Raw genomic sequence first — 27,347 nt, 5'->3', positions numbered from 1 at the left:
GTCGAAAAAAGAAGTGATGTGAAATAGTTAAATGCATGTCATATTATAAAAAATTCAATTTTAAAAATGAAAAAAATGAAAATTTGTAAACTACAAAAAAAAAAAAAGAATTATATTTACTGGAACTTAAAAATGGGGTCGATTACACAGGAAAATACGCTTAAAAGAAGATAAAAAGAATGGTGAAGAAGAAGAAGGATAGGGAATGCAGCGGAAGGAGCGGACGTGGGACCCGCATGCGTGACCCCACTCGTCACTCTCTCTTCTTATCTCCACTCTCACTCCGCTCTCACTGCCACGTGTCTTTCAGCACCATTCTCTCTGCTTCTTTTTTCCTTCTTCCTTCTTCCTTCTTCCTTCTTCCATCTTCCATCTTCTTTCTTCCTTCACGCTTCTCTCTCTCTCTCTCTCTCTCTCTCTCTCTCTCTCTCTCTCTCCCTACCATCAATACCACTCACCTTTCTCTCTCTCTCTCCTTCGTGTCCTAACAAAGGTCTCTGATCAAAGCCACCATGCAATTTTTTTGGTTTTTTCGTTTATCCATACTTTTTGTTTCGTTTTTTTTTTTTTTTCCACTAGTACTTGATCAATAAATAAAGCGTAAAACGATTCAAGTTTCTCATGAAAGAGAGGTTCACTATCCGTGTACACTTAAAATAAAAAATTAATAAAAAAAAGGAATCTCAATGAAGTAGTCATATGATCGTGCAATTTGGGATATGCAGGTGGGTTACATGATACACTGTGTGTTTCTATCTTGTAACAGAACTTCGTATGAGTAAATAGTGTTAAAAAATCTTCTGCTACCGCAAAGTTAATCAACATGGTTTTTTTTTTTTTTCTAATTGTTGTTTACTGTTAGTGTTTTGTGATGATGGCATTCTATTTGTTTGATGATAATCGTCGCCTAGTTTGCTTGATTAGTATGAACAATTTCGTAATGATTTTTCCCCCAAAACTTTAACTACTGAACTGTTAATTTATTATTTATTTCTTCATGCAGTTCTGTCCAACAGCATTTTGCTCTGAAATGGAAATTTGACTTTTTCTGTCGTATTGCATGCATCCATGATGTGATAAAGGGTATCAACAATGGGGGGTATCTGTTCTAGGAAGAGGAATCAACAAGTCATTGAAGATGATTTGCGCAGAGGGGTCTCTGGAATGTATTGTAGAAGTGGCAGCACAAAATGGTTGGGTGCAAGAAGTTTACGTTCTAGGGCTGATCATTGCCCTGGAGGGGGTACCTGCCCCTCCCTCATGGATTTATGCATAAATAAGATACGCGAGGTACATGTTTTATCCGGCTTAATTGTTTTACTCTAGTTTTTTTTTTTTTTTGTTTTCACATGGTACATGATCCTCTTGTTTTGAGTTATAACAGGATTTTCATAGATACAATTCATTTTCAATTCTTCCAAGAGACATAAGTCAGCAAATATTCAATGAATTGGTGGATTCTCATTGCCTAACGGAAGAGTCTCTTGAAGCTTTTAGAGATTGTGCTCTTCAGGTATTGAACAAGAGGCTTGGTGGAATTGGAGGTGTTGCTTAGGTTTGAGTACTCAGTACTCAAATTTCTGTTACAATAATAATGACATTACTTATCAAATACGTGTTGTGCGTGGCAGGATATTTACTTGGGTGATTATATTGGAGTGGATGATGGTTGGATGGATGTCATCTCTTCGCAAGGGTTGTCTTTACTTTCAGTTGATATTTCTGGTTCTCACGTGACAGATAATGGACTGCGACTCCTAAAGGATTGCTCAAATCTTCAAGCATTGGCTCTAAATTATTGCGACCAATTTTCAGAACACGGGCTCAAAAACATTAGTGGTATAGTTACTATTTCTTATGATTGGAATTTTCTGATCAGAATGCGTTTGTTATTTTGTGAACATAGCAAAATCACACAAATGAGACAGGCTTTGTGCTGAGGTGGGCTTTGTGCTGAGGTTAATGGTATTTAATATCAATGTTGCATTCTATCTGTATAAAAACTATAAATCATTTGTTATTGGTTTCATCATTCTCTTTCACATGAACAACCAATTCTATTGTCTTCTAGATTTTAGTATATATTACAAAAGAAAATTGGAGAAATTCATTCATGTTTAAAATAGAGTTCACCTTAATTATGATTGGGTTGATCTTTTCATGCCCCAAAAGTAATCAATGGTTATACCAGTATATCGTGATTGCATTGCCAAATATAGAGTTATTTTACATAGCTGGCACGTGGAAACTTTCTTAAAGGATGATTTTTGCTATGTAAATTTTCTCACTGTTCTTTTCTTTTGTGCCAGTGTGCGCATACTGTGGAGAAATATTCTTAGGGATCAATTATTATTATATTTCATGCAATTGTTGTGATATGAAATTATGAATAATGAAATTAAATTTTGAAATGAAACCCAAATTGAACAATATGTACTGTTGTTGGAGTTATGTGCAATCAACATAATATTAACATTATCTGTTCTGATATCAAATGCTCATGCTATTTGCGTAGGTCTTTCAAACTTAACTTCCTTGAGTATCAAGAAGAGCAGTACAGTCAAACCTGATGGAATGCGTGCTTTCTCCAACTTACTTAATTTGGAGAAGTTGGACCTTGAGAGGTGTTCAGAGATTCATGGTGGATTTGTTCATCTTAAAGGTTTCTATCGTTGCTGTCTTGCTCAGTTATAAGCTAAAAGTAAACTTATTCCTAATGTAATTGATGTTTTTATAAACCAACCTCGCATCTGGTGATCTGAAACAAATTCCATTATTTGTTAATATATAGTTAGGTGTCAGACATGAATGGCTGACTGGGTGGCCTGACGTGGAGACTTCATCAGGCTAGAAGACAAATATGATCATTATTTTTATAAACTTTATCTTAAGTTTTCCTTTCATACTGTATACACTCTCCTACCAATATATATATATATCGCAGTTATAAATGCATTTGATGAATTTACTGTGGTCTTTGGATCTATAGCTCCTGTTTGAGTAGATAGTATCAACTACTTAAAGTTACACTAGTCTTTGAAGTTGATTTTAGATGATTTTTCATCATTATTGGTTAATGGGGGTTGAGGATGTTTGGTTGGTGCTGTTGCCTGTGCTTGGTGACAATAAGTTGTAATTTCATTCAATGAACCTTGTTTTTTAGCTACAAAAAATGTTTTTTGGGGAGGCTAGGTTGACCTAGGCATTGATCCCTAGACCTTTGAGTCAAGGCAGGAAATTATTATGTAGATATTATCAAATGTTATCTTGCTTAAAGTATCCTTTTACAGAAACTTGATTTTGGAATTACTAGGTAATGAATTTAGTTCGGCTTTTGTTTAAATACAGGTTTGAAAAAGCTTGAGTCTCTTAATATTGGATGCTGTAAATGTGTTATGGATTCAGACATGATGTCTATCTCAGGTATTGATCATAAAATGGCATGACTTTTATCATAGTTATTGCATTTCAGTTTTATTTATGTTGTAAAAGGGCAGTATTATTGTTTCTCTTCATTGTGTATTATTCATGAGTTAATTATCTGAAGTAAGCTTTCGTATGATATTTATGATATCCAGTGTCTTACTTGCTTTAGTTCTTATTCCCAATGGCAAATTTGAGATGGCTAAACCAAAAATTGGGTGGGGGAATGCTTTTCTCCAATTACTTTAGTTAGGACCAAGTTTCTTAATATGGTATAAGAGATTATTTAGTTTGAACGTTGGACTGCCCATAGATGTCCAGAGCTGCCCCATAGATGTCCAATCCTATTGGGTTCACTCATGCAAATGTTCAGTTCTGTAAATTTCACGCACTAGATGTGTAGTCTTGGGCGTGAGAGAGGTGTGTTAAGATGTTCCACATTGGTTAAGAATAGAGTCAGAATACTCCTTATAAGGATTTGAATAGTCCTTCTCTTAAGAATAGAGTCAGAATACTCCTATAAGCTAACTTTTGGGAGTGAGGTAGACTTAAGTTTCTTAATAATTTTTGATATTTTCCTTTCTCAAAGTTGTCCAATCTCTTTGCAAGTCAACAAGTAGCCCCCCTTAAAGGGCTATCATGAGTGGAACACTAAAGAGAAACCATAAACAAAAATCTATTGATTATATGTTCTGCAATGAAGAAATGCCCTTGAAGATGTGGGTAATTTGCTTCAACCAAATACACCAGACAACAACTTAAACTACACAATCCATGATATTGTCTTCCGTATTTTTCAAAATAATACTCTAATATTCATTGATGTCTCTTTGGCTGTGGGGTTGCTATTTCTTATGTAATGTTTGGGTTAGTAAAATGCTATTGAGGTTGATCCTATTTTTCTTAATTGAGTTTTACTGGAACATGTGGTTTTGCAACTTAAATCAATAGATGCATGAAATTATTTATTCTCAATTTCTTTCTCCTCATTATTAGATGTGGGAAGCTAGGCCATGACATGTTTGAGATGACTCTCAGTGTATAATGTTTCAGGGCTTATAAATTTGAAGGATTTACAAATTTCCAACAGCAATATCACTGATCTTGGGATTACCTATTTAAGAGGTATATTCCATAGTGTTTGTCATCCGTTACAAGTTTCTTAACATGACTAGCATGCTTCTATTTTAAGAACATGAGCACATCTCTAATTGTGTCAATGTCCACTCAATAGTTAATATCATTCTCTTACTATCATCAAAATAGACTTAATTTATTGAATAAGTTCATAGCATATTTTGCTTCATATATTGTGTTATTCTGTTCTCTACTGTCTACATTACCTGGGTATTCCTCTCTGGCTCTCTGGTTTACAGGTTTGGAGAAGCTTACCACATTAAATGTTGAAGGATGCAATATCACTGCTGCATGTTTAGAGTCTATTTCTGGTGAAAAAAAAATCTCATTTTATTCTTTAAATTTCCATTTCATTTATTTATTCTTATTTTTAGACAGCAATTTTATTTTATTTTTTTTGTTTTGGAAGTCATTATGTAATGCATGAACTTTCTGTCATATTTTATTTGGAAAATTAAGGGTTTGACAAGTCCACCATGCAACCAAATGCTGCTATACCTGCTAAGACTATGTTTGAACTTGGAAACCTATATTTGCTTATCACTCCATTGCCTAAAGTTTTCTGAGCTAGTTCTTCAATTATATATTTATTTTTGGTGCAGGTTTAGCTTCCTTGGCATGCTTAAATCTCAACAGATGTGGTCTCTCTGATGATGGATTTGAGAAAATTTCTGGTAACTTATATAATGACCAAATTTGAGGACTTCCCATGTCATATTCACACTTGTTGCTCTAAAGATGACAAAGCAACAAATTTGTGGTTTTACAGTATGCATTTCCTTTCCTGCAGGTCTTAAAAGCTTGAAGAGGTTAAGTCTGGCTTTTAACTTGATCACAGATGCATGTTTAGTTCATCTGAAAGGTACATAAGCCCTTAATATCTTATAAATGTCACTATTTTTTCCACATGCTACTTCCCTAATTTGAGAAGACTCTTGATTTGTAAAATACTTCTGTGGATTTATCTCTTGAATTTTGTTTCCCTTTTTCAGATGCTGAAAACTGTTTGAGATGGACTTTTCCCTTCTTTGTTTTTTAATTCCTTTTGGTTTCAATAATTTTATGTTGGCATTCTAAGTTATCATTAGATACAGACAAAAAGGAGTCAAAGAAAATCTTTGCTACCAAAACATGAGACTGGTTATTTTAAATTTTCTTGAAGATTCCTTCATGTACTAATAGATTTTACATGGATTAATGAAATTTCTTATGTAAATGTAAAATATATATGAAGTATTAAAACTATAAGTTTTTCTAGTTGTTATCCTCAAATATCCCTTTTAACTGTACATTACTATATTTTTTGTTTTGGTACATTAATTTTATTAGTATTTTTAGGGAGTTTTTGACTGACTTTTTGGAAGCTTAAAATTTACTTTAAAGTTGATTGGTAATTTATAAAATTTAATCTTAAAAGTTGAAGTTAAATTTCTTGGGTAGTGTATTCTTGAATCTTTGGATTTGAAATAAAAAAGGTAAAAGAGGAGTAGAAGCCAAAAGCAACTAAAACTAATTTTTAGAAGTTCCTTTTTTCTATAATTTTCTCCATTAAAAAGATTGCTTTTTTAAACACTCATTTTCTTAAAATTCAATTTGACTCAGCTTCATTTAAGGTGAAGAGAAGTCCAAAAAAAGCTGAGCCTAAAACACTAGCACAATATCCTGCCACAAGTACATCTGTTTTGGAGGATGTCTTATCCTTCTCTCATACTGTACTTACTCTCTTACAAAAGGAAACAAAAGTAGAGAAGCCTAGAAATTATTAGGTCCATATTATTTAAACAGTCTTCAAATTTCTCAAAATTTTGATCATTTGGTATCTAAAGCTGTTGACTCTTTACATTCTCTAGTGCCTTTGGGATAACAACTAGCTTCATACTCCACAAGTTGGGTCATTAATGTTCTTATGGCATTGACTATCATCATCATACATGCAAGTTGCTACTTGCAACTTGTTTATCATTTTACTTTTTCCAATTGTCCTTTATATCAATAATTTTTTTGACAGGTTTAACAAATTTGGAGTATTTGAATATGGATTCTTGCAAGATAGGTGACGAAGGGCTTGCCAATTTGACAGGTTTTTACTAGATTTCACTTTTGTAGATTTGAATGGCCGTTACATTGTTCAAACTTCAAAGTTTATAAAGAATTGTTATATTTTTTTCAATATTTCTTGATCTGTGCTGGGGGATGTGTGACAAGAGGCATTGGGGCTTTATACCTTGCTGAATGGCATTACTTTGGTGATTCAAATCCACCTGTCTTGTGAGACCATAAAAGTTGGATGGAACAGAGTCATATAGAACTTGGCATAAACCAACTGGAATATTTGACTTGGATTTACAACATTACCATAGGAATTTAAGCTAGCATTTGGCCTTGACCTTGTGTTTAGAATCTAGATAACTGCAATGCTTAATGTGGTGGTACTAATTCAGTGTTGCTTGTGATTTTTCCTTTAATTAACATAATATGTTCTATCATAATGTTTTATCTGGGGGGGAAGTGTTCTGATTCTTCTGAAAATCTTATGAGATTTTAGGAATAAAATATTTTGATCTGAAGTATTACATATGGTATGAAATTTATAGTTATTTGTTCTTTCAGGACTCACTCTCTTGAAAAGCCTAGTTTTGTCTGACACTGAAATTGGGAATAGCGGGCTGCGTTACATTTCAGGTTGATAAACCCAATCCTAGATGTGGTTATCAAATAAGAATTTAAAGTCAATCTTATTGTGAATTTATTGTCAGGCGAGTTCAAATTAGATCATTGATTTGTTACTATATTTGTTGGTTAATGCTTCACTGCTACAAAATATTGAAGTGCTAGTGCTATGTCTACTATGAGGTCTTCTATATTTCATATAATATTATTCAGCACCTTCTTACCACATGTTGCCAGCTTCTAATAAGAAAATTGAAATTGTATACTTTAATCTATGATTATTGCGTTACATCTGATGCTCAGTCTTGGAATGTGACCAGACTGCTGTGTTGGAAGATAAGTTTCTGAAAACCTTTTGAGTAAGCTAAATATAAGTGTTTTTTTTTTTTTTAATTATTCTGTTTCCAATTCCCCCCTCCAGTGCTTTGATGAGATTGCTGCTTGTGACTTTTCAATTTGATTTGAACCAATCATGGTTTCATGAGTTCTTCCTTCACTGTCTAAATATGAATGTAGTTGCATCTACACACACACACACGTAGCTATCTATCTGATTGTGTGTGGTCGGAGATAGTTACAGAGTACAGATAGTACATTAAATGCATGTATTGATTATATGTTTTGTGCTTTCATCCAGGTTTAAACAAACTGGAAGATTTAAATTTGTCATTCACCTCAGTAACTGATAATGGCCTGAAAAGGCTGTCAGGATTGACACATCTTAAATCACTTAATTTGGATGCCCGACAAATTTCTGATGATGGACTTCAAAATCTTACAAGTAAGCATTTCCTTCTGTATATTCATGTATCAATTCAAAAATTTTCATAAATGTGGCACTTGGGATCTTTTTCAAATTCTTCTTTTGCTGTATGAATGGTTTTGTACATGTATAGAGTACCTTGTGGTGAGCAAGCATCAGTATTAGATCTTTCCAAGGTGCAACTCTTCTACTTAACCGTATTAGATTGTTGATTGAAATAAAGGTTTTAATTTTGACACAACCGTGTATACAGTGGATGCAATCCAAATCTGTATGCCAAATTAACCAACCATATACTGTGTTTACCCTGAGCTATCATGCTATCCTTTTGTATTTGGTGCCAGTGGTAAGATATATTGTTTTTTTACACTGTTTGATTGTCCATATTAATATGTAATTTGTGCAATCTGTAATTAATTTTGCTTCTATCAGTAGCTGCAAATCTAGCCATCTAATTGGCTCGTATGTTACAGGTCTGACTGGATTGATAACATTGGATCTCTTTGGAGCACGCATTTCAGACCCTGGAACTGCATATTTACGATGTATGTGTTTATCAATTTTAGCCTAAAGCTGATTTCCTTTGTTCATTTTGGTGTATGCTAACAGGAGATTTCTTTAACCCAACTGATGGCAAGTGGACTTTGTTAACTTGTATATAACTGAGTAGTCTACATCTGAGATGGGCATGCTTGAGTAACAATGGCTGTTCTTGGCATTTCTCCATGGTCTATTTTTTTAGGATTTTCATGTATTTATTGGGCTGCTGTATTTTGATTGTCACATGAAAATTATATAATCAGTAAAGAGAATAAGTGAATCTACATATTGTGACGTGCTTCTGTTCTTTATTATATATTTGAGGAATGCTAGCAACACACTCTTTTTAACACGCTTTTAATTATTATTATTGGTTAAAATTTATTGAAAACTAAAAAAATTATGTAAGTTTCACATTTTTCTTTTTTAAATTAATTTTTTTCTTAAACTTTTGTAGTTTTTAATAAATTTTAGCTAATAGTTAGAATTGTGTTAAAAAAAGTATGTTAGAGAGTGTGTTGCTAGCATTTTTCTTATATATTTATGTTATATGAAAACTCTAAAAAATAATTATTAACCAAATTAGGAGTGCCACTGCCAACCCAAGCAATCTTCCATCTACAACTACAAGTGGTTTCTGTTTTATAATGTTTTCCTTTGTGCTTACACATTTAATATTGAAATTTCTTCTTCCTTTAGACTTTGATGACAGTCTTATGTTTTACATGTTCTCTAGACTTGATCTAAATCTGATGGAAACTCTTGGGTGTGTATGTAATTTTCTTAAAAATTCTCTTCTTTTAGTTATTATAATGTCATCATTAACTTACCAAAATCATTAATAAATTCAGGCTTTTTCTTTTTTGGTGCCTATAGTTGAGAGTAGACAGTACAAGGACCCAATGCAAAAGCAACAATAAATGGAGACACTACTGCTCAAAAATCCCATTCAAACCAGCTTACCTTTTGATTATTTTTCATTTGATTTGGTATATCATACAAAATGAGTGCTGATTGTAATATTAAGAAATTATGAATATACATAACCTTTTGCTTAAAATAAAATTATCTTGCTGGTTTAAATTTTAGTTCCTCTTTTTTCTCATCCTGCAGCTTTCAAGAAGTTGCAATCCCTCGAAATATGTGGTGGAGGATTAACTGATGCTGGCATAAAAAATATCAGAGAAATTGTCTCCCTGACACAGCTAAACCTGTCTCAGAATTGCAACTTGACAGATAAAACTTTGGAATTGATATCTGGTATTTTCTGCTTGTCTTCATTACTTTTTATTCCCCTTGCAACTTCTTTTAGAAAATAACTGTTTGGCAGATATAATACAGACGAAAGACTGTAACCTGAATGCCTAGTCAATGATCTATTTCCGCATTCAAATTCAATGTGGCACATATAATGAACGTGTAGTTTGTATACCAATAGGACATTCAATTCAATTTTGTGCAAAAAGGTTGTTAGCTGTAAGCACCACAGGAACAAAGGCAATCCATTGATCATTGGCAGCCGAGTACCTGGATAGTCAGAATTAAATATGAAAGAGAAGAAAATTATATGGAAAATATTATTTTGTTGTATTGGTTTTTGATTCCTGTCCTTGCTCTGTAGTTGGGTGAAATAAAAGTTTGTTCTTTCTGTAACACATCTTCGTAAATCTTGTTATCTGAACACAGGAATGACTGCATTGAGGTCACTAAATGTTTCAAATTCTCGTATAACCAATGAGGGGCTGCAGTATTTGAAGCCTTTGAAGAATTTACGCTCTCTTACCTTGGAGTTTTGCAAGGTCACGGCTTCTGAAATTAAGAAGCTTCAGTCAGCTGATCTTCCAAATTTGATAAGCTTTCGGCCAGAACCAGAATAGACCAGGAGAAATAAAATTGTGTTATCTGCCTGGGGAACTATTCTCTGTACATATTTATGGCTACTGTTTGGGTAGTTATAAATAACAATTTAAGTAATAGAAGGAGTGATTCTAGAAAATGTACATACAACTGTCGTGCAAGAATGTAATTATACTCTATTTGCATGTTTGTATTTTCCCCGTCTAAGAATATTTGTACATGAATTTTTCTACACCCCCCCCCCCCCGAAAAAAAAAATCCAGCCTGGTGAGGCTATCTATATTGGATGTGCATTATGTCATAACATTCTGATGGATCCAATGAAGATGCGGACAAGAGTGACGGGGCTCATTATAGTTGTGTAAATTTATTGTTTGATAATTATATCTTCCTAGAACAGAGTTGTGTACGTTGACTGGTTTTTATTGTGTTGTGTGCTCATGAATGATAATCATGTTCCTGAGAAAATCATATTTACAATAGTGAGGCAGTTTGGACCTTGATACTTTATCATTTGACTCGTGATTGTTCACTTTACCCTGTCAATCAATTTGTCGATGCCAGTCTTTTGGCATGCGTAGTAGAGCTCTGAAGTAGTGTAACAACTTGCCTGTCACCTAGCTGCAAAACTATGCAAACAAGAACCCGAGTGGATGAATTTGATTCAAGCACATAGTCAGATGGGACCACTGGACTCTTGAGTAAAGCGCAAATTGTCACAAAAGGGTGAGACTTATGTTTGTTCATGGACTCGAACCTTCTTACAATTGCTTCCATTGGGTTTCAAATCTTTACATTACAGGTAACAGAGATTTGCAAATTAAACCACGGAACCTTTTATAGGTTGTTGCAATGTTAACCATGTTACTAAATAAAGATTTTTTGAATTGCACATAAAAAGTAAGGTGAGCGAATGTAATGACTTTTCTCAAAAACAGAAGGCATAGATAATTTTCTCTGTTCAATATACATTATTCTGATGTAAAATTACTTTAAACAAACAACTCCCATCAACACCGTGAACCAATCAGAATTAAAAGTAGTTACAATGGTAGTTGCAACTAGTAAGTTTAATACTTATACGAAGAAAACTCATTTAGAAAGACTAACTTAACAAAGAACACGCTCAAAGAGTAGTTACAAATGGATAAATAACAGAAAAGGAAAAACCAACATATATCTCCCGCTGCTTTCGATACAAATTCAGCATCCTACCAGCAACTATAAAGCTAATAATTAAAGGGAAGGCAACATGAGCAAAGGCAGAAACTAAGTAAAAGGTAATTCCCGCAACGCCATCTTCCCTATGTGTGAAGGAATCCTGTGTCCTTGGAAAAGTAAACGCAATTAAAAGAATAATTTCTCTAAGTATAATGTAGAACCCAATTTCTTAAAGTAGCAACAATGACCTGCAGAATAGACAAACCAAGGTTGTCATGAAAGATGACTATCATCAATATTATGAACAAAAGAAGCATAAGACTGAAGGAGGGTAAATAATATAAATTAGTAATGGCAGTCATGTGATAACTAAAGCTTGAGCTGTGAGCATTAAGTTGAAATCAAGTGGCGAACATCACTTCAACAAGTGTGACACAATTTCAGGTCCATAACAGAGAAATGAACCATAAACAATGTCAACAGTACAAAAAGGAAGTATTTATTTATGATACTACCACTTAAAAATGTGCAGATATCATTCATTTGAAGATACACTTACCATCTATTTCTAGACTCATTCTACACAAATAGATACATCGGTAAACCAATGAAGCAAATTATAAAATCTTATAGACATAGACAACCAAATATACTACTTAGAGAAAATCACTAAAATGATCGATATTAGTTTAGGTGTAAAATTCTCATTTACCTTCTGATGACAATAGCATTTCAGACACGGAAGCAGCCTAAGTGACTATTTAGCTCTGTCACTGTTTGAGTACTAGAAGGAAAATACGCAAACTCATGCAAGCTCAAAGGCATGATAAATTTTTGAAACTCTCCTTCTAAATAATGGTTCCAAACGAAATGATGGAACTCCACTTTGCCACTTTTTAGCTTTGTACATATCATTCCATGCCTGTACTATTTCATCAATTTTGAATGCAAGGCCTGTCAGTGAAAAAGTTTAACATATGTGAATATATATAATATATCATTACCACTTGGCTTAAAGTTTCTAATTATCTTGAAGACATACCGTCTACTGCAGTATTATTTGAACAGTGGTTCTTCAAAATTACAGCTATATCTGTTGGAGAAGCTCCAGCAAGTTCAAACTTCTCAACTGCAACTTCCAGAGATTCATGCCATATTGGTAGCCCTAATTTGAATTCTACAATTGAGCGTTCATATAGCATGGTACCCCATAGGAGATTTATTTGAGACCTCATATTTGCCTCCTGTGATGCAATTTCATCTGAGGATATATTTTTAAAAAGCCCATCCAATCCCATGGTCTGCAAATGTAATCTAACATCATTTGAATTAGAAGCTTTACACAAGTGCTGCTCTTCTGATTCTTCCCATATCTGCATTCCTTTCTCCATATTATCCTCAGCATTGTTGTAAAGCTGAAGAACCTCAGTGGAAGGCCATGTCAGTAAATCTACATTACTACTGAGTGCATGACACCAAGAAAGTTTTGCTTGCTCAAACTGCTGCTGCCCTAGTGCCAGGAAGCCTTCATAAAAATCTGACTTAACTTTAATGGCTGCTTCATATTTTTCTCCTGCTTTTGCATATTCTTTCTGTGCCCATTCATAAGAACTTTTGATTTGTTCACATACATAATCCTTTGAAGAATCTTCTGTAAAATATACTTTCTTCCTTGCCATAGACATATGCACATTTCCCCAGTTGAACAATGCTAGAGCAGTCATCTCTTGGAACTTATCTTCTGCCATGTCAAATAGGCCTTGTGCTTCTTCACTTGTAACCGTCTCCTCCAAAGCCTCAGAATAGAGCTTCATTCCAAGTTCATGAAAATCCAAATACCTGTCAGATTCAAACCCAACATGGTTCTTGAACAGTTTGGCAAACTGAATTATCCAATCCTCAACACAACAAGAGCTAATAATATCCTTTGCTTTTCTCACGCAACCATTCTCAATTGCATCATTAATGCCAACCATTTCCCCTTCCTTTACTTTAAGTTTCTCGAAAAATGGATCCTGCTGGGGAGTGGCTTCAACTATGTAGAGGCGAATAGAACCATGTGATTCTTTTTGAGCCCATCTTAATTCATCATCAGAAGTGATTGTGACCAAATCACCTTCTTGGTCCCTGTATTTGACAAGAACAGCTCCTAGGCCTGCGAACCGATCATGAATAACTTCTCTCAACTGGAAGAGGCTACAATTATTAGGCATTTCAGCGCATCTTATATCATCACCAAAAATAAGTTTTGCTGTTTTTTTAGGTACATCTTCCCTTCTACCAGTACATCTTTCCTCTATAACTTCCTTAATATCAGCCTTCTTCTCATCATTTTTTTCCTTGGCCTTCTTCTTTTTGGAACTCTTCTCTATGACTACAACACTATCCTCAGCTTGCTTTTCAAGAATTTTGTTATCAGGAGCCTTCTCTTCCTCTTTACTGCCCTTCTTCTTGCGTGTGAACTTTACTAGAGGCAAAGTAGAAGGAGGTTCAACATAATCTGGAGGCAACTCAATTATTGTATCATTTACTTGTAATCCTTTCTCCTCAAGTGCTTTTTTGACCTTGTTTGAGATTTCCAATGCCATGACATTATTTGGCTCCATCTTCACAACAGTATTGACATCTCTCAGAGCTAAATCAAGCCTATTTAAAGCCTCATAGCACCGTGCCCTCTTCAACAGAGCTTTACTATATTTGGGTGTTACATCAAGAGCCAAATCGCATTCATGAATTGCCCTAGGGTACTCACTCAGTCCCATCTGCATGTAACATGCAGCCATGTTACTTCGAAGATAGGACACATCAATATGATTTCTGGGAAGTAAATTGAGGGCTTTCTCATATTTTAGTATAGCTCCTTCAAGATCCCGCTTCTGGAACAACTTGTTCCCTTCATTCTTCAATTCTCGAGACATGGAAATAAAAACCATAGTATCATTGTCATATGCTCTAGGGTAGCTAACTCCGTCTTTACTATCTTCCCTTGTGTCTCCTAGTTGCTTCTTTTTCTTCCCCATTTTCACCCCCAACAGTACAGAAACTAATCCAAACAACCACTTCTCTTATACCACAATACTCAGCTTAAACCAGTCAAGCCAAGAAGTAAGAGAGATACCTTTTTTTATAACAACTCAGGTGCACGCACAAGATAACCAATCACAAGGCCTTCCAAAACAAAGAAAAAGAAAGACAATTTAAAAGGAAATAACTTCAGATATAATTAACTTGACAGTGTCCAAAAGCCAATGAAATGGTGGATAAGATATACAACAAACAAGTATTTATCATAACCAAGCTGGCCAACTTTATACATAGAACACGGCTCATACAAAACCCAAATGGAAGTTAAAGGACAAAATCCTTAACTGAAACAAGTTCAAAATCTCAAAGTGGTGTGACTGAAGATTGACTAGGTTGTTCTCTTTCCATAATGGGTCAAGTCGGAGAATTTGAACACATAAAACACAAATGTGTCCTTCTCTCACGATTAGGATGTGTTTATGCTAATACAAATCCTATTTCACAGAGGGAGATGGACAGCAAAAAAGGGATTGGAAGGAGAAGGAAATTCAGCTCTGGTTTTGTAAGGAAAACAAAAGACAAGAACCCAGAATTTGGCAAGAGAGAGAAACTTATCTGGGTGATGGGAAAAAGCTTCAAACTTTGCAAGGAAAACGCAAACACGATGAAACAGCAAGAAGTTGGAAGAACAAGTGGTGGTGTTATTGTCCTTTTGTAATGTAGAAGAACGGTTTTTCACATCCTTGACGTTAACGCCACAAAAGCAGAGGACAAAAGTCACATAACGTGAACTTGGTATCTCAACTGACAGAGAATCTGAAATCCCACATGCCCATACATTATTCTTTTTCTTTCCATTTTTTTATCAGTTGAAATTTTAATAAATATTCCTAACACTTTACTTAAAGAACTAAAACATATATTACAATAATACATAATTTTTTTATAATTTTTAACCCATTCAAATATAACCTATAATACAAAAATTATTCATTAAGTTTTAACTAATGTTTTAAAAATGCATAGTTAGCCGACCTTTTACACAAAAAATATTCTTCAATTATTGGACAAATGCGTTAAGAAAAAGACATACATTTTATAAAACTCACAAAATATATTGCGCTAATTCAGTTGCTGATGTGATTCCAAACCCTTTATAGTGTTTGGTGGGCCCTATTTTAAGTGTTAATGAATTAACCAGTAATTGATCACCATCATGGGAAGTGACAAGAACACAGGGGATTCATGGCGGTTAGTGTTTCACATAAAGTGTACAATTGTTCTTTTCCTCCTTCCATTTAATTTGTAGTAATAATGATTTCATGTAGTTCTCCTCCTTCCATTTAATACTTTTTTTAAAAAATATTTATTATATTTTTAACATAAACAGTTTTTAAATAAAAAATATAGTATGTTTAAATTTAGTTATATAAATTGATATTAATAACATCAAAGAATAACTAAAAAAAATAAAGACAAAATGATTGTGACATAATAACAAGACATAAAAACAAGCAAACAAAATATAATCCCATGCAATAAAGAAAAAATGTTAAACTTCTGACAAAATAAAAAAACGAATAGAGTGATAGAATTACCCACCCATGTAAACATTAACATTTAATAAACATAACACATCATTCTAATAAATAAAAAAAACAGCAAAAATTTTCGTACTCTAGTGTTTTTTTTTTCCAAGCAAAATTTATATTTCTGGACAGACATTCTCAACGCATTGGTGAGTTGATGGACACCAACTCTTTTTCAATCTCCTTGTCTCTCTTCACTGAATCTTGTAAAGAGATATATATGTTAATGTTCATTTTTTAGTATAAAATAGATAAAGGAAAGAAGAAATAAAAAAGTAGAAATATGATTAATAATATAATAAAAAATATGAATCTAATATTTCTTGGATTATTCAGTGGTGCCAAAGAAAAAGAAAAGAAATATTGGTTGGTGGATAAGGTTTTGGAACCCAACTCAGACCCCACGCATAAGAAAACATGTCAAGAAAAAAGGGAAAAGATGGGAAAAGTTGAAAGGCACATGAGTGATGAGGTGAGAAAGAGAAAAGGGAGCCAACCAAGTAAGTAAATATAGACACAGTGGTAACATTGTAACAATGTTGGTTGATAATGGATGGGACCCATCCCACCTTGTACCTCTGCATCGCGTCTGTGAAATGTGAATGCTTGCTTCCATCTAAAGTAAGTAATAACTAATAACTTCACTTAACTTCACAGTTCTATACCATTCTCCATTATACACCTTCCATTTTCCTTGTTCCACGAAAGAACCCAATATCAACTAAGATGAAGCCATGAAGCCATTCTCTAATTTTTCTATTTCTTTCTTAGATTAATATTTGGGGCCTGTATGTACTCGTAATATCATACACTCGTGTATAGTAATAAATGTACTTTGAAGAACCAAAATTGTTCAGACACTTGTGCTGTGTTCTTTTATAAGATTAGAGTTTTGTTTTCATACGTTGTGTCCACTGCTGCCTCGTGTTCTACTCAGAACAATTGCATTGGGCTAATCGTTGCATTTTTACGAGGTCAAACAAGTTGAATATGTTGTCTTTCCCAAGATTGTTGCTTTTTAGTTTATAAATTACGTTCTCATTAAAAGAGGTGAATAATTTAAAAATTTTTATTTTTTATGTTTTTTTACAAATTTTTTAATTATTAAATGAAAAAATATTAAATATTCTAAAAATTTTTAAGATGATAAATATATGCACTTATTCATTTAATATTTACTTTATAAAGATAACCAAAAAAAATATTTACTCTATAAAATAGTAGGAAAATTATTTAAAAAACTAGACAAAAGAAAAGCAAAACTCTTATCTTTATTAATTTAAATTTTTATCAACTTTATTTATTAAAAATAAGTAAATAATAATACAAAATACTTCATAAAAATTATAAATTATTTCGTATTAAAGATTACTACGAAGTTCTAAATGAGGGTTTATAATTGAATGGAATATTTTTGTATTTTAAATTTTTAAAAATAATATTAATAAGCAACAAAAGAATACAACCCAACACAAATCCTATATCTACGTGACCTTGTGTGTATAATATACTATCCTCACATTCACATAACACGATTCAAATTAGAATTATTTTTATTTGTTATTATGGAAATAACAAATCTTGACTAGATTAGTTTTATTTAATTTTAATTATTCATATATAATTAAGGTTTACTGTGTACGTGTGGAGGAGGGGTGTCGGGTAGCTAGGGGAAACATTGGTTTCTTCTCTTCCTTTTCTTTTTTATTTTTTTGCATTCCATTGAGAAAAGGTCAAAAAATAATATAACTTACATATAAATAAATGAAAATTAAAAATTACACATAGAGGGAGATGATGGAAAAATTAAATTATATATCGTTATCCGCTCATCATTTTCTAAATATTTACTTGCAAATTTTGTATCAAACAAAACTCTTGTCACTTAATTTATTAAAGTTTTGTTGTGTTCCTTGGTATTTCTTTTAATATGAAATACAATTTTTGTTTTGTGGTCTTGTTCCTTAATTTTTAACAAATCATATATGTCTTAATATTCTTGCACACTTACTGTTTATTGATTCAAACTCCACTAATGAAAATGAAATCAACAACTACATGAAATAATGGATTATAATTTATACAACACTTAAAGTCTATAGCCTTAAAAATTTTCTATTTTTTTCTCATAAAACAAAGCCACACCTTCTAAACTCTTTCTACAAATATTCAGTGCTAATAAATTGTCAAGTGAGCAATTCTTTATCAGTAGTTGTAAGTTCTAATCAAATATTTAATGGAACTCTATGATATATGATAGACCATATGTCACCTATATGATTGATCATATATCATTCTGCTAATTACATATATAAATAGATAATTATTCAACAGAATCACTTTCTTATTACTGAAGGTTGCTTGTTGCAGACTCCAACAAAGAGAAGTACTCAGTTATAGCTTCCCCTTCTATGTTAACTTCAATGTCATAGTCAGCCAAGGCATCTGATTCAGTTATATCTGCAGAAAGCTCATCTTCCATTTGCACATCTCTCTCTTCTGCTTTACTGGGATGAGATGGGCCTTGAACATCACCAATTAAGCCCTGAGTATTAACATTGTGTGGTAAAGAAGATGATGAATTTGCGTTGTAGGGAGCTGCAGGTTGCATGTTAGGATCTGCTTCAGATTGTGCAATCAGCCTTTGCATTACTTCATCTGTGGTGCCTCCGGCCTCAAAAGCAGCAACTACTGTAAATAAGAATTAGAATGCAATTAGAAATACAATTTAATTAAGCATTTATTCAATAAACGATTAATATATGAGAACTTGTCCTATAATTTAACCATAAAACTTCTTTGAATAAGCTGAAAATAGCTTATAAGAGTAAGCTAATTTCATAAGCAATTCTAAACAACTTTAGTACCTCTTGATAGTTCAAAACCCATCCGTAAAAATCTTTCAATTGCAGAATCTGTTGCTTGTTTCTGTCTCTTCCTTTTCCTTGACTCGATGCGAGTCTTCATGTTCACGAGAGTAAAAAATAAATATTGTTTAAATTATATCAAACTTTGGTAAGACATCTATTAATAAATTATAACCTGTAAAGAATAATTGGTTTCTGGATTTGTCAAATCATCCAATGATTTCTGAAAATCATTTTCATTTCTTCTAAGAGCTTCTGCAGCAAGCTCCTTCTCAAACCTGATAGAATCAAGAGTATAATGTTTGTCTAGTTTATATCATGTTCTTCAGAGCAACTTCATAGTCATAGATCATTATATGTTAACCGTATAAATGTATAACAAATGTCACAGCATAAACAATGGCACGTAATAACTACTTACTAATAAGATCTTGATCATCTTACAAGACACAAATATTTTGTTTTAAATCACAAAGTAATAGGAACAATAACAAAATAATGCTCACCCAAATGAGGTCAATTCTTTCAATCTTTCCAGATCCACAGCTTTCTTTAAGGGTGTCATCCCATACTGCTTTTGCTCCCTAATTTCATTTCTTCTCTGAATATCTTCGTTCTGTTTTTGCTCTTTCTTTTCCTCCTCCTCAATAAGAAAATCAATGGCACCCTCCACATCTTGATTGTTCATTCGTAATGCTCTCGTTGCGTCACGGTCTTTAAAGCCCATGCTCATGACAGAGGATAAGGCTTCATCCGAAACTTGCAGCTGAAATAGAGTAGTTTCCAAGGATACCAAAGACAAATAAAAAGAATATATGTTATGCTACAAACAATCTTCAACATTTAATGCTGGCTTCTTAAGGCTGTAGCAGCTTGGGCTTCACTATTTTTTTTTTCTCATAGAAATTATGTATTTTGAAAAATAATGTTAACCTTTGCCCTTAAAATTGAGTTTCAGAAGCTAATAACTGCAGTATTTTATTAGAAAGGAAATTGTTTATTACAAATTTACATCTTAATAAATGTTTTCTTTTTCAATAAAAACTTACTATTTTTAGATGTTTAAATTCAACCATAAGTGCTAAAGTTAATCATATTTTAAACAAATATGATACTCAGATTTCTTTTTACTCAACAGACCTTCTTAGTTCATTTTACCTGTTCAAATTTTGCTTTTGCAGAAGTCAGTGCTTCTCTTGAATTGTCCAATCGACCACTATGATAGGCCACCACTCCTTCAAGCAGCTCCAATCTCAAATGCCTATATACAAAGTCCAAATACTATTTACTAAAAAAAATCTTAACAATAATATGCTCAACTCAAGAAATCATTGCTAAAAGTTAATCTACGTTGAATTGAAGCTTTATGTCAATGAGATTTTCTAAGTAGGACAATTCATAAAAACAAGGGCATGTTTAAATTCATGTTTTTCAATGTGTTTTTAAATACACAAAAAATAAGTACTCACAGTGCTAGTTCTGGATAGCGGCCACCCAGTAAAAGTCTGAGGCGGAGAGAATCCTTGCCATGAGCCCGTTCAATTCCTGTCCTAGCCATTTCAAGACGCCTTCCTGCCTCTGATAACCAACTAATGTCTCGGATCATAAAGTAGCACCACACCATGTTTATTTGCAATATTGGAACGTTGTCAATTAGCTGAATGCATAGCAAGGCACAAATTGGTTCAAACTTACATAATTAGAAAATAAGATAGGATTTAGGAATCACTTTTATAATCTTGAAAGAGCAAGGTACACAATTAACTGAATTTATGACCTTATACAGGGTTATCCAAAGCACTTACCAAGAGTCTATTCCTGCGGCTTACAACTTAATAGAGTTTATTGCACTACTTTTAGGCAATTATACATAAGCAATTTATGCTTCTGGAAGTGAAGGGGTTTACAAGAGTTTGCTCCCATGATTTTGAACAGCCTACTTATTCTCATAAGTTCTGTCAAATGATCAAATGTGGATATGGATTATTATATCACTCACCTCAAGGACCTTAGGATCACATAGAGAGAATGCTTCCTGCAAAACAAAGTGGGGTTCGACTTTGTGAATTTGTCATATCAGATAATAATAAGGAAATTGCTACATCATGTGAATATCAACTTCATGGCTAAAAATTAAAAGGAAAATGCTAAACAGGTACGGATTTAGGAATTAAAAGTCGAATTTTTTTATAAAAAATATACCTCTTTTTGTTATTTTTAGTATAGTTCAATTCAACACTTTCCAAAAATTCCACCAATTTCTTAACTTCCTAAGGGCACTGATTAGCATGACCCAAATTAAAATAACCAGTTTCAGAAAAAAGAAAAATCTAAACATGATAAGACAGAGAAGAGATCATGTATGTGGCTTCATGAACCCAGGCACAGCAACACATAAAGTAAATGAATTTAAAAGACTTTGTTACCAAGATGCTCAACGATTAAACAAGTATAAATGTTAAGGATACTAAACATGATCAGGTATATTGATAGCATTATTTCCCTTTGGAGCTACACCACTCTGAAATAGCAAATTTATATAACTCTTTTGAGTTAAAAAATATGTGGAAATTTATGAGGAACTGACCTCTCCCATGGTGAGGACTTGTAGTGCATCTTTGTATTTTCCTTGTCGAATAAGACGCTTTCCATTTGCATCGAACATTAGTCCCATCATTATGGCCCTGCCAATGCCAAATGTCACCTTAATTTACTTAAAAATGGCAAGAACTTAAACACCTGTATGACAATGTGACGGCAGATAAATACCTCTGATCAGTCTCGGAACCTAAATTTACTTTCTTTCCACTTTGATCTTCAACTTCTATATTGAAGTTTTCAACAGGTAATAAACCATCTGCATGCCTTTCTGCCAGTGCAGTAGCAGCAGCCCTGTTTGCATGATGCAACTAAGTTTTAAATTGAAAAAGGCATGCAGACAAAGCATCAAAGTGAAGGCAAAATTCAAATGTTCATTTTGCAAATCAAAACTACTAGGCTTGAAAATGGTAGAGGTCAAATTTATAAAGATTGTAGCCAATATAACTTTGTTTCAGATTAAATATAGAGATGCCAACCAATATTTGCACCCCCATGAGTTACCAATCATTAGATATCATATTGGATTAATTAAGAGTTTATATTCATATCTGAATGGAGGTAATTCACATTTATTTCAACACTATTAGTTGTAGTCCTCCATAAATTGCATTCTCGAAATTGATCAAATTAAAATTTTTAAAAAGATTTAAATTAATGAACTTCAATTATGATAAGACTATATGGTGTGAATTTAAAGATTAAGGAACATTATGTGTTGAATAAACTAACTGGATTTAAATTAATTTAGAAATAATTATCAAGTTTGGAGTTAATCTATATTTAGAACACATTTGAAATAATGAGATTTAATATATTTATGAGTTTTTCTGTATTATAATATAGATAAAATAAATATTATCAATTTAAATAAGTCGAAAGTAAATTCACTCAAAATAGTATATTCAACCAACGCAAGTACATAGATTCAAATATCCCCCTTTGCTTAAGGATTATGAGTTAGTAGTAGTGGTTTCTACGGGGAGTAATCCTTTTAAGTGGGTCTTTTTACAATACAAAAATAGTCTATTCTTAAGGTTTGTTTAACCTCAATTTTAGGGATGAATTTAAGTATTCACAAATAAAAAAATTTTATAAAAAAATATATAATTATTATATTGAAGTTATAAAAATATTATAAATACTTCTCTTTTTAATAAAATTTTACTATTATTAATTGTATATTTTCAATCTTAAGAATTGAAATTAATAAAATTATATTTTTAAATATAATTGTTAATTTCTAATCTTTTTACTCAGTATATTAATTGTTAAATCTTATATATTTTTAAAAAATGAATATTTTTAAAAATATATGACATTTAATGTAATTATGTTATTTCTTTTTAAAAAAATTATATAATTTTGTATTATATATCTTTAAACACATTAAAAAATAATTTTAATATTTTTTAATTATAACTCAGTGTGAATTATCAATATTTTATCTCATTTTTTTCTTACAACATTCAATATTTACAAATATATGTGTATGCCTACACAGATATATTGCATATTATTTTACAAGTAAATAAAGCTCCATTTCTCTTTTTCTCAATCAAATTAATCAAACGAACTGATTTTTGTTTTTCCTTCTCTCTTCCATTAAAATTCTCACTTCAATTCAATCTTCTTTAAATTAAACATTATTTTATAAATAAATAAAGTTTCATCTCTTATTTTTAACTAAATTAATCAAGCGTAACTAGTTTTTAAATTTTCTTCTCTCTTCTATTAAAATTCTATCTTCAATCTGCTTTAAATTAAACATAGTGTACGCTGCCCCATTATATAGGAAAATATTTCTTGATTTAAAGTGAAAGAGATTTGTTTCTTTTTAATGAAGACATTAATTACGAAGTAAGAAATAAAAAAAAAATATTATCAATCCACCTTCTCTCGTAGTTACCATAATTTGTAGCAGATTTCAACATTATTTCTAATAAAAACTTTATAATTTTAATTACAAGTGCTAGAAAAATTCAAAGTTGGTGAGCTCAACTTCCAATAATACTTTCAGATTAAAAAGAGTGTAGAACAGAAGAATGTAAGAACACATACTTGACCCTGGCAAGCCTGAGAGAGCGTTCTTCCTCTGCCATGATCTCTTGTTTGATGGCTTTGCCTTGTTCAGCACATATAGGAGTGGCAAGAATCTTGGCGTTGTTCTTTATACCCAATTGAGTCAAATTTTGTTGGGCATCACTATCACCATCACCATCCTTAAGAATCCTGCCCCCACATATCAATTTGATGGAGTCAGGGTTGCAGTTTGATCGCTTAGCCACTTCTTCCCTCAACATGGCTACACTCCATGTATCTAGCTCTGCCTCTAGCACCCCACTCCATGTCCCACCAATCTTCAATTTCCCCATCACTTAGTTTTTAGTGTTTTCTTGTTTTTGGTTTTACCCAACATACAATGTTATAGATCACTAAAGTTCCTTATCTTCGGAGCTAAGTTTCCTAATGCGTTTAAAAAGAAAAGTAAGAAAATCAATAATGGTTAATATTAAATGAGAATGATAAATAATTAATCATGTTATTTTTATTTATGATAATTCTGATGGTTTTTTTTATTATTTAACTACTTTTTTCTATTGCTTATAATTTAATCATGATTTAGATAATATTTTTAAGTGTGAGATTAGTCTTCAGTGTCAATAATAATTATCGAGTTTTTACATACACGTGGAGCATTTTTAACTATTTGTGCTTTTAAATGGATTTAAAGCCTCCCTCAACTTTCCATATAAAGCTTGAGCTTTCAACTCATTTATTATTTTAGGTGTGCTATATATTATTTATTGATTAACTACTAATGTTAAGAATATTAAGTCAATATAAGGTTATTGATTTAGAATGTTTTTGGAATAACTTATAAAAATGATTTATAATTTATTAAAAAAATATTTATATTAATAAACTTTATAATTAAATCTATAAACAAATTAATTACTTAATAATATCATTATCATTATTATTAAATAAGTCTTTAATTAAATTTTTTTTTAGTTTAAATAAGAAAATTTTTTATTTGGGGTATGGGTTTAAAAAAAACAAAGGCATTCATGGGAGAAGAAAGAGCATCATGATCGAAAAGTTTATAGAAGAAGATAAATAACATTTTTAAGAAAAATTCAAGTCCGTGTTTAAAGTTATATAAATTAAACATTATAGTTCTTAAAATTTAAAATAATATTAGTTTTTAATTTAATAAAGTATTATTGTTTTTATATAAAAATAAAATAAACAATATTTTATAAAATCAAAAAATTTAATTTAAATAATTTTAAAAATGAGATTTTATTATTAAATATAATTTTTTATTATTTATAATATATAATGCATCTAATATATTGAATTACAATGTTATAATTTTTATTTTGTACAAATTAAAAAATTGTTAAAATAAATTTATTTTAATTAAAAATGAAATATATTATATTTTATGATGCAACTCAGTCTTATTTTTACTTTTATTATGTAAATTAAATTGAGTCAAATTAAATTATATATATAATATATTATTTATTTATTTTTATATAAAGATAATTTTTAAAAAATATATCATAACATTATGTAAATATATTATATAATATTTTTATTTATTTTAAACAAATGTTTTTCTCAATAAATTTTTTTTATCAATTACTCGACATTTTTTTAAATAAATTCACTTCATTTTTAATGGCGAATGACTCAGAAGTATCAGAGCGATGAAGAAGTTAACAAGTGAACAAGTGCCTTGTCCATGCATCATCAGCGACAGCAAGGTCTCCTAAGTTTGACGAGGATGGTTGCGCCTCTGTTATTATCAGAAGTATAAGGGAAGAACGAGTGAAGCTAAGGAGATTATGCACATTTTAAAGCTAATTGTTTTTTTAAAGAGTTGTATTTATAACTTTGATGAAATATTGATAGTTAAGTTATTCCATAATACAAGTTAAAGTTTTCTTATTAGATATAATAGCAAAAGCTCAAGAAAGACCTTAAAAAACGAAGTAAAAAAGAAAAGAGAAACAAGTTTGAAGCAAACACAGCTGAAAATCTAGTCACTGGAAGAAACCGGCATGGTTGCAGGCGGCGTTAGAACGCGGAAAGCTAAGAAATCGCAGAACGGAAACAAATTGAAATTGAACCACCAAAACCTTGCTGACTTAGTTTCCACAGTCACCCTCACTGCACATTCCTTCCTCTCAGACAACGACCTCGTTCTTCTCCCTTCCCAGTCTCTCACTCTCCAAACCCTAATCTCTTCAACTTCTCACTCTCTCTCCGCAATCCTCTCTCTCTTCCCCAAACCCTCGCACCCCCTTTCGCTCTCTTTGCCGCAACGGGATTGCTGGTTCCACCGTTTCCGTTCCGTTTCCGATTCCCAATGGCTTCACGCATTCCGCATGTCCAAGCCTTCCTTCTCCCACCTCCTCAATATCCTCTCTCCCTCCCTCTCTTCTTCCGTTCCCAATATTACCCCAGATTGTGCCCTAGGCGCTGCCATTTTCCGCTTGGCTCATGGCGCCACCTACGGCTCTGTGGCGCGCTTCTTTGGGATCTCCCCGGGGGAGGCTTGTCGAGCCTTCTTTTCGGTGTGCAAGGCGGTCACTGGTAGTTTGGGGCATTTGTTCCAGCTTCGCACTGATTCGGAGAGGGTTGTAGTGGGTTTTGGTTGGAGTTCGCTTCCCAATTGTTTTGGGGTTCTGGGGTTAGCTAGTTTTGGGATTGATAGCGATTCGTTGGGTAAAAATGGGTCTTTGATGGTTCAAGCATTGGTGGACTCTGAAGGGAGGTTCTTGGATGTGTCAGCAGGGTGGCCTAGTACGATGAAACCTGAAACCGTTTTGCATCAGAGTAAGCTCTATGTTGGGGTTGAGGAATCGAAGGAGTTGTTGCAAGGACCATCTTATAAGCTCAGTGATGGTTGTTTGGTTCCTCAGTATATATTGGGAGATTCTTGTTTTCCCCTTTTGCCTTGGCTTTTGACACCCTATAACAGGGTGAACGAGGAAGATAGTTTTGGTTCAGCTGAAAGGGCTTTCAATTGTGCACATAGTAATGCAATGGGGTTCGTTGGAGATGCATTTGGGAGGCTTCGAACTAGGTGGCAGCTTCTATCTGCTTCAAGGCGATGGAAACAAGAGTGTGTTGAGTATTTGCCGTTTGTGATTGTTACTGGTTGTTTGTTGCATAATTTTCTTATGAAGTGTAACGAGCCAATTCCTGATAAAGGAGCTAGTTCTGTGGTAAAGGAAGAGGGTCTTGCTGCTTTTGATGGAATGGTGAATGAGAGTGCTATGAGGATAAGGGATGCACTTGCTTTGCACTTGAGTAGGGTGAGCATGAGAAGATGAATGATATGGAACCAGGTGCTTATCTTTTTGTTTTTGTACAACTAATGGATTCTCTAGGCGTTTTGATTGGTGAACATGTTTGGGAATTGCTGGCAAGTGTCACTTACAAGTTGGAAACCATGTATGACTATGGGTTCGACTAAGTTGGATTCATTGGTTACTTACATAGCAATGATAGGATGTTGTCACTTGTCATTCATTGGAAACCATCCTTGGAGCTACAAACCACGGCTTGTTAGGAGTAAGTTATCAAAATTTTCTTTTTGAATGGCCGAGGTGTAACAGAGTTAAGCAAAGTGCATGAATAGAACGAAATCTGTAATCAACATAAAAATTTCAATTATAGGTTCTGGAAATTCATATTTCT

At 32.6% G+C, this 27,347-nt stretch overlaps 4 protein-coding genes across 10 annotated transcripts; 2 read left to right on the top strand and 2 right to left on the bottom strand.

Moving 5' to 3' along the window:
- Positions 1-294: 294 nt before the first annotated feature.
- LOC113874908 (F-box/LRR-repeat protein 14-like) lies at positions 295-10,901 on the top strand. 6 transcript variants are annotated; one of them, XM_027513179.1, is made up of 16 exons: positions 295-493; positions 1,004-1,290; positions 1,385-1,513; positions 1,632-1,839; positions 2,516-2,662; positions 3,349-3,423; positions 4,477-4,548; positions 4,800-4,871; positions 5,163-5,234; positions 5,351-5,422; positions 6,569-6,640; positions 7,171-7,242; positions 7,868-8,011; positions 8,467-8,538; positions 9,647-9,793; positions 10,220-10,901. In XM_027513179.1, the coding sequence occupies exons 2-16, from the start codon at positions 1,093-1,095 to the stop codon at positions 10,408-10,410; spliced, it is 1,743 nt and encodes a 580-aa protein (XP_027368980.1). In that variant the 5' UTR covers positions 295-493; positions 1,004-1,092; the 3' UTR covers positions 10,411-10,901. The 6 variants fall into 6 exon arrangements, with proteins under 6 accessions (XP_027368980.1, XP_027368983.1, XP_027368982.1 ...); XM_027513180.1 differs by having other exon boundaries at positions 452-725; positions 10,220-10,897; XM_027513182.1 differs by lacking the exon at positions 7,171-7,242 and having other exon boundaries at positions 1,083-1,290; positions 10,220-10,897.
- Positions 10,902-11,516: 615 nt separating this feature from the next.
- Positions 11,517-16,131, bottom strand: LOC113846932 (protein PHOX1). 2 transcript variants are annotated; one of them, XM_027475698.1, is made up of 3 exons: positions 12,594-16,131; positions 12,264-12,505; positions 11,517-11,799 (listed from the first exon to the last, which is right to left on the bottom strand). In XM_027475698.1, the coding sequence occupies exons 1-2, from the start codon at positions 14,569-14,571 to the stop codon at positions 12,357-12,359; spliced, it is 2,127 nt and encodes a 708-aa protein (XP_027331499.1). In that variant the 5' UTR covers positions 14,572-16,131; the 3' UTR covers positions 11,517-11,799; positions 12,264-12,356. The 2 variants fall into 2 exon arrangements, with proteins under 2 accessions (XP_027331499.1, XP_027331501.1); XM_027475700.1 differs by lacking the exon at positions 11,517-11,799 and having other exon boundaries at positions 12,394-12,473.
- A 2,333-nt stretch (positions 16,132-18,464) lies between these two features.
- LOC113847642 (NEDD8 ultimate buster 1-like) lies at positions 18,465-24,050 on the bottom strand. Its single transcript, XM_027476871.1, has 10 exons — positions 23,691-24,050; positions 21,801-21,923; positions 21,619-21,715; positions 21,031-21,066; positions 20,501-20,688; positions 20,190-20,292; positions 19,538-19,797; positions 19,207-19,309; positions 19,032-19,125; positions 18,465-18,855 (listed from the first exon to the last, which is right to left on the bottom strand). The coding sequence occupies exons 1-10, from the start codon at positions 24,002-24,004 to the stop codon at positions 18,512-18,514; spliced, it is 1,662 nt and encodes a 553-aa protein (XP_027332672.1). The 5' UTR covers positions 24,005-24,050; the 3' UTR covers positions 18,465-18,511.
- A 1,569-nt stretch (positions 24,051-25,619) lies between these two features.
- LOC113847592 (protein ALP1-like) lies at positions 25,620-27,347 on the top strand. Its single transcript, XM_027476790.1, has one exon. The coding sequence runs from the start codon at positions 25,703-25,705 to the stop codon at positions 26,978-26,980; it is 1,278 nt and encodes a 425-aa protein (XP_027332591.1). The 5' UTR covers positions 25,620-25,702; the 3' UTR covers positions 26,981-27,347.

The sequence above is a fragment of the Abrus precatorius genome, unplaced genomic scaffold (genome assembly GCF_003935025.1).
Source record: "Abrus precatorius isolate BTA unplaced genomic scaffold, Abrus_2018 Scaffold8, whole genome shotgun sequence".
In the NCBI taxonomy this organism is placed as follows: Eukaryota; Viridiplantae; Streptophyta; class Magnoliopsida; order Fabales; family Fabaceae; genus Abrus; species Abrus precatorius.
This window is presented reverse-complemented; position numbering and strand designations above follow the sequence as displayed.

Excerpts from the sequence above, each read along its gene's own strand:
- LOC113874908 (XM_027513179.1), top strand. The coding sequence starts at position 1,093 with ATGGGGGGTATCTGTTCTAGGAAGAGGAATCAACAAGTCATTGAAGAT. Across the intron at positions 4,872-5,162 it reads ATGTTTAGAGTCTATTTCTG|GTTTAGCTTCCTTGGCATGC; the intron begins GTGAAAAAAAAA and ends TTTTTGGTGCAG. Across the intron at positions 7,243-7,867 it reads CGGGCTGCGTTACATTTCAG|GTTTAAACAAACTGGAAGAT; the intron begins GTTGATAAACCC and ends GCTTTCATCCAG.
- LOC113846932 (XM_027475698.1), bottom strand. The coding sequence starts at position 14,571 with ATGGGGAAGAAAAAGAAGCAACTAGGAGACACAAGGGAAGATAGTAAA. Across the intron at positions 12,506-12,593 it reads AAATAATACTGCAGTAGACG|GCCTTGCATTCAAAATTGAT; the intron begins GTATGTCTTCAA and ends TTTCACTGACAG.
- LOC113847642 (XM_027476871.1), bottom strand. The coding sequence starts at position 24,004 with ATGGGGAAATTGAAGATTGGTGGGACATGGAGTGGGGTGCTAGAGGCA. Across the intron at positions 21,067-21,618 it reads AAGTCCTCACCATGGGAGAG|GAAGCATTCTCTCTATGTGA; the intron begins GTCAGTTCCTCA and ends TTTGTTTTGCAG. Across the intron at positions 18,856-19,031 it reads GGGTTTTGAACTATCAAGAG|TAGTTGCTGCTTTTGAGGCC; the intron begins GTACTAAAGTTG and ends TCTTATTTACAG.
- LOC113847592 (XM_027476790.1), top strand. The coding sequence starts at position 25,703 with ATGGTTGCAGGCGGCGTTAGAACGCGGAAAGCTAAGAAATCGCAGAAC.